Raw genomic sequence first — 7,065 nt, 5'->3', positions numbered from 1 at the left:
ATCCTCTTTAAAGGCTTGGACACATTGTGTATTGCAAGGTGAGCAGTTCTACTCCCTAATATGAGAATAACACTTCTTCAAGACTAAGTTCAGTGCAGTATTAAAAAAGATGAACAACTATATTTCATTTTGGCTAGGCAGGACAGTTCTAGATCCTGCAAGTCAACCCTCTAAAAGGCCCTGATTTAGAAGATAGGTATTTAAAATGAGAAGCTCACTTCTTCAAGACTAAAGGTAGTTTTAGATTCAGTTAAAATCTAAACCACATTGCAGAGATTTTTGGAAATTTTAACTGTAAATTACTAAATTAAGAAATTAAGGATAATATTGAATTTTCAATTGAATCAATCCAGCTGAAAGTCTCATTTTGTAACCAATAAATTTGAAGTGTTTATCTTGACCTCGGGACATGAGCTGATGGGCATGTAAAGGAGGTTGTGGACCAAAAATCAACGACAGTAATCCTAAATTTAATTAATATGACAAACCTATGGTACATTCATTCAGAATGAAATTCAACCAACACAGAAGGAAAAAGATGGATTTTTTTTAACTATGTAGACAGATCATTACAACTAATTATCAGTATACTCTATTCTCCGGCTAAATTCCCTCTCGCCATTTTATTTTACACCATAATCCATTTTTTGTGTGAATTGTTGCACCTGTAACTATCTCCACTGATTCTGGAGAACCCTGGAGTTCCAGGTCAAATTTTTGTAATAGCATAGCCAGCCCAACAGTTGCTTCCATAAGTGCAAATTGGTCTCCCACACACTTGCGAGGACCACCTCCAAAGGGAAGAAATGCAAAATCTGATATGACCTGACCAAATGATTACTTGATGCATCAGTCACAGACCCATAAAAACTTAAAGGAGCACCGGACATATCATCATTTAACAATACATCAAGAGAAAAATTACAACGGAAGAGAAGTAAAAACTCTATAGATGCCTCTAATAGAGAAATCTTTTAAATCTATTTGGTAAAGCATGCATAAGGAAGTAAATCACCTCATTTGGGTACAATGCTCCCTGGCTTCTGTATGGAGAAAAACCAGCCCAACCTTCAATATCTTTGTTATCCTTGGGTATAAGGAATCTTTCTGGTTCAAACTTATGAGGATTATCCCATAAATAAGGAGATCTATGAAGATTGTAAACCTGCAATAGTGATTTATTTCCTTATTGAATGATGCTTTGAAAAATAGTAATTCACAATCTAAGATATAAATCCTCAATCTGAAGAAAAAAATAGACCCAATAATTATTTATTTTCAAATAACTATACAGGCTTCAAATCATGAAGGTCCTGCCTAGCACACAAAATAAGTACAAATAAGGAGATATGAGATGGTGTTCAGTGCTCAAAATCACCTCCAAAGACTATTAGAGAGAGACAACAGATCAGTATATCAGGAAGATTCTGACAGAAAAAACCACAAAAAAATCTTTGTTCTCATCATGGAATCATTATTAAGTGGAAACTTGAGAACATAATAAATTTTGATGAGAGAAGAAATCTAAGAAGTGATGGAGTGCAAGGACTACATATGTATAGTGATAGCTTCATAGATATATCCAAACTGTAAAAGTGGATAACTTCAAAGAGCTGAGGTAGACAGAAAAATGACTTAGGCATCATCCTGAGCAGTATGGTGGCAATCATCCTTGTCTTTATCAGATTGAAGTTCAGCCCATAGGTCATCCAGATAGTCATCAGGAGGGTTCAATGTCAGAGTGAATGCATTGGTTGCGAATTTGTGTGAATCCAAGGTTTTGAAGGATTCCAGGTTTTTCCATTTAATTTTCCTCGGAGTGCAAAAACTGTAGATGCAGTTGAACCTTCCAAATGTTTCTACTTATTTTTTTTGTGTATTATTAGGAACTAAATTTATTATTTTCTAGTTGTGTTTTCTTCCAATGGCTTCCTAAGTAGTGCCTATAACGATTTTAGTTTTGTTCCTTGAGCTTGGTTGGACTGTCCACATTTACTGTGTTGATCGTTTCAGTTTCTGGGTTCATTATGGTGGTTGTCTTATTATGATGATTATTTTTCTCTATTTGATGGCTTGTAGCTTTGTTATGTCTTCTTCACCTTGAGAGCTAATGATATAGCTTTGGCAAAAAGTTTAGTTCATTTGGATTATCCACTCTTTGATGTGATGTTTGAGGCTTTGTAGGCACATTGTACATAAATAGTAGGTAAATTTCACAGGAATTGAGTATCTTTATAAATTTATTCTATACTCAACACGTTCTAAAAATTAAGTTGAACAAGGTTTTCTATATTTTGCAAATCAGCATTTGCATCGTTACCAGAACTGGATCTCGAAAGATATCATAATTCAGTTGATTAAATGATTTTATATTTTTGATAATGAACATAAGTATATATTAAGTTATAACTATAGTATAAATTGTGAACTGTTGATGTGTTTTTTATGACACCATGCAACACAAAATAAAATACTAAGTATTCTATCCTCTCTTGAACAAAGACCTAAGTATTCTATGCTAAACTATGTGATCAAATGAGACGATTCCAAGGTTCCGATAGTTAGGTCTTGACATTATATTGTGGATAGACTCAGTGTGTTGATGTGATTTTGCTGGAATCACAAGGGGACTTATGTTGAACATGAACAATGCTGAAACATGGAAACTAACTAATCCGCTTGGAAAATAAAAGGCAAAAGAGACAAGGGTTTAGAAAGACGATGCTACTCCTAAGATCAATGATGATGATGAATGTTACTTAGATAGACAAACTCCTTCAAATCAATCCTTGCTTCGCCATGATAACAACTATGCAAGACTAATGCAATTGTCTAGGGAAAATGGAAGATTTTCACATTGCAATTACATCACCCCAACACCCAATGCTGGCGCAACTTGAACAAGTATCCACAAATGAACCTAGCACAATTAATAAGGCTCAAGCTAACTTTGCACTATAGCTTACAATCAGCAAACTAGAAAAAGTATGAACCAAGGAGCTCATCACAATATCTTCATAAGCATCCACCATAATCAATGAATTTTAATTAAACTATGAGAAGTAGAGACCATGCAACATGTTGAAATAGCACACCAAAATTCACCATAACTTCAATGAAAAAGTATGTTCATTACAACAAGCTTTTGGCAACAATCTCCTTTCCTCCTACTCTAACTATCTGGCTATTATATACTATCTATTATTGATCTATCAACTATTCTTGGCTGCTCTCTATTCACCTTTACAAATGAGAAGCTCGAGCCTTATATAGAGGGCTCATTGCATTCCAATGGCTCCAATTGATTCTTGAATCAATGACCAAGATTTTACAATAAAACCCTAATTAAGGTTTGTTACAAAAATCTCCTTTTGGCCAATGATAAAATTACAATATTTTGAATAACCAATGAGAAAATAGGAGCCATTGTAAATCATTTAATATCTTCCACTCGTTGAGTCTGGTTCATTGCACCCGAACATGTCTGACTTGGAACCCTTTGATTGGTTGATTGATGATTGGGATGCTACCTCAACTTGTCTTGCAGATTTGATTCCTCATCATGAAGAAGTGTTGATACCTTAGGCAATATCTCTTGATACTCAACATTTCCAATTACCTAATGTGATGAAGATGTTGGGACATATTCCCAAATTGCATCATCTTTGGATGATCAAGTCTTCTAACTTTAATTATCTCTTTTGAAACTGTCTTTCCTTCTTGATCATTCTTACATTTTACTCTCATATTTGGAAATTTTTCTCCTTTATAATGCATTTCATCCTTGATCCTTTCTTTAATCTTGAATTCCTTTACTTGATGTAGGGATATTGTAATGTCCCTTAATGTTAATATTCAGGAATAAGGGACAATTGACTTCAATAAGGAACTCCTTCATACCATACTCTTAATTCTTATGAAATATTGATATTGCTTGTAACAAATCCTTAATAGAATGATAATGTATCAATTATAAAACATAAAATGATATGAGTAATATATATATATATATATATATCTCTATATCTCTCTCTCTCTCTCTCTCTCTCTCTCTATATATATATATATATATATATTCTGCAATAGGATGGTAGATCACTGCTGTATCAGATATGACTTGAGGAATTGTGCAAATTGTGGATGTTCCTATCTGTAGAAGTATAGAAAGATCTCTGCTCTTCCCGGTGTATCAACGTGAGGTGTATGCTATGATCTTTCTTCTTGCTGATAGCAATAATGCTATGGAGTGCTGTGTCCAATATGGTGATAATCAAGTGCTGCTAATCCTCTTCTATCACCTACAGTGATGTAGAATGATTGATGTTTCTGATTATGACTTGGGAAATATGCAATGTATTGGTGCTCTGTCTGATGTAAATATGGATTCATGAACATGATATTGGGCCTTCGGCCTTGCTCATACGAGCTCCTTCAAAATGGAATAAGAAACGATATAAACACCATCGATGATCCTAGAATGGTCAGATTGAATGACTTCTTATATTCATTTTATGAAGTGAAGAGTCATGTGGTACAGACACGTCTCCTCCTTCATTCTTAACGATTCCTTCAGTTAATGATGATTACTTTAATGACTCCATCGCATAACAACTATGGATTGGTATTATTAATCGCACCCTTATATATATGGTAATTGCTGATCTCTTAATCGTCCTCATGTCCCAATTGACATAGGCTTTAATTAACGATATCTTACTTAGTCGATTGCTTGGTAATCAGTTTAGGTTGTGACTGTGTGTCTTTATTCGATCAGTACTGAATTAACATGGAGTCGATATGCACTCCGTCTTCTTCGGTGACTATGATATTCCAGACTTGGTCGATCTGAGCTCTATACTACCAACGTATCAATATAACCTTGATAATATCGTTGATCTCAAAGCTTGATTAACATACCGCTGATACTCCCTCCAATAATCATTATCATCGTGTAAGTCAACATCATAATTCATTGATCTCAATACCACTATCTCCTTCATATGTCGATGTTCAACATGACGCATATTAAGAGTCTTTGCTATCTTCAGGGTAATGCAATTTCTTGGCCATAGTATTCCATCACGTGAGTTAGGAACTTTCCTTCCTTATGCTTGCCAATAAACGATGGAAGCTTATATTAATAAGATTCAATCTTTAATTAAAACTCATTCAATCGTATATTGATTCTTATTGTCCTTAGGTCTTAAATGGGGACATTATAGATACCTCCATATTGCAATGTTTCTCAACCAGGATCACCTCTTTGTAATGACTCCTTTTCTTGGATTTCCAAACGAAATTCAAGATTGTCAAATTTCCTCATCTTCATTGTGATGTCTTAAAGTTCTTGAACTTGTAGAGCAATCTTCATGTATTGGTTGCAATGCCCTGAATTCTTCTTGTAAGAACACCCCCTGTTTTAGATCAATTTCTTTTTCACTCACTTTCACTCACAAATTGTTTGAAATAATATTTTCATGACAGATTTGGATAAAATGCAATATAGAGGACAACTATGTGTAAACAATGTTATTTGAATTATGCATTTCAAACTGACATCATTCACATTATTCTCAACATGACTGTTATAAACCAATCAGCAATAATGTACTCAAATCTCCAAATTAAAACCAATCCCTGACCTTCAAAAGATTTAAAGTATATTGATACTCACTACTGCCATTGACTAGGAACATTAAATATGGAGATCTGATTTAATAACATTACCCATCTGCTGCAAGACACAATCCAAACTGATATTAAGAGTATGCTGATGAAATCAGAAATACATATGTAAACTGATCTCAAGCTGAGTTGCTAGAGAAATGACAATAATAATAAGCTCCTTGGACGCTGCATTGCTGCTGTAGACGTCTGTGTTCCAGCTGTTAACTATTTATACTTCAGAATGCTCAAATCCAAAAAACATGTCACCAATATTAGAGTCCCACTTGCTTTCAAACTCCTTCAAGAATGCAATTGATTCCAACATAATTTCTTGCTTTCTACTCCATCAACATTTCGTCAAACAGTTTTCTGATAGTGCAGTTACAGACTTATACAAAGTGCTAGCTGAGTTATATATATACAAATCTGACTGATCATAATATTATTCTACACTAGATATGATTCAACTTGCATCAACATATAGCATTAAACCCATGAATGTTACAGCAAAGTAATAGGAAGCAACCTCCAAACTGTCATTTGAGTTAAACTCCTCCAACACTAGCAAAATAATCAGAAGAAACAGAAGAGGTAACTTACAACAGCAGTGCCTCCATTTGCAGAATTTTGAAACACAAGTGAGATACCTGGACAATATCTCCAACTGACAATGGGTTTCTGTCCACTGCCTCCAAGCTCAAGGGTTTCCGTCCTCAAACTTGCTGAAAGCCAAAGCTCCCAAATTCTCCAAGAGAAAATAATAAAACCAAGCCTGAGAAATGAACTTTACTAAGTTGCTTTTATAACATTCTCAAGAGGCTCCACTCTCTTTACCAATCCATGTGGGATAAAATATTTCTTTGTAAATAAGCCTCACATAAGAACATAAAGGGCATCCTTTTAAAACAACGTTGTGCAACTAGGTCAAGGGGTACAATTCACTTAAGTCCTAGAGTGACAATACAAAAGACTTAAGTAACTAAAAATGAAAATATATTTCTTTTAACACAATTAAACTTCATCCAACATCCAAAAATGACATATTTCACTGCTGGGAAAATAGAGGCCGACTCACTGCTAAAAATAGACACTAAAAATAGCAACTAATAAAAATAGTGTGTCCAAACACCAAACTGGCCCAATCTGGGATGCACTGAAACTTACTATAATTAGTAAGTGCTAAAAATAGAAAGTCTTAGACAAGTTGTCCAAAACCACTCCAGAAGGTGTCGTTCATCTCCATTAATCTATCTGAACTCATTGGTGCGTCAAAAAAACCCCAAAAAGCAACACCAACTACACTACGAGAGAACCCTGAAAATGGGGACATTACACATCTTCATTATGATTTCCTTTTGAATGTAATCTTTCATCTTCATCATCCTTTTGGATTACTTG

At 34.5% G+C, this 7,065-nt stretch overlaps 1 protein-coding gene across 2 annotated transcripts in view; it reads right to left on the bottom strand.

Annotated features, from left to right (window-relative positions):
- Positions 1-303: 303 nt before the first annotated feature.
- The window catches only part of LOC131046360 (cytochrome P450 97B2, chloroplastic), a 250,436-nt gene continuing 243,674 nt past the window's right edge, over positions 304-7,065 (bottom strand). For both annotated transcript variants that reach the window (XM_057980093.2, XM_057980092.2), the window contains exons 13-14: positions 1,016-1,165; positions 304-825 (exon numbers count right to left, since the gene is read on the bottom strand). In XM_057980093.2, coding sequence (XP_057836076.1) covers positions 604-825; positions 1,016-1,165 — 372 coding nt within the window. In that variant the 3' untranslated portion in view covers positions 304-603. The remainder of the gene's footprint in view (positions 826-1,015; positions 1,166-7,065) is intronic.

Source organism: Cryptomeria japonica, chromosome 8, assembly GCF_030272615.1.
Source record: "Cryptomeria japonica chromosome 8, Sugi_1.0, whole genome shotgun sequence".
NCBI lineage: Eukaryota > Viridiplantae > Streptophyta > Pinopsida > Cupressales > Cupressaceae > Cryptomeria > Cryptomeria japonica.
The sequence above is the reverse complement of the archived record's forward strand: the minus strand, read 5'-3'. Positions and strand labels throughout refer to the sequence as shown.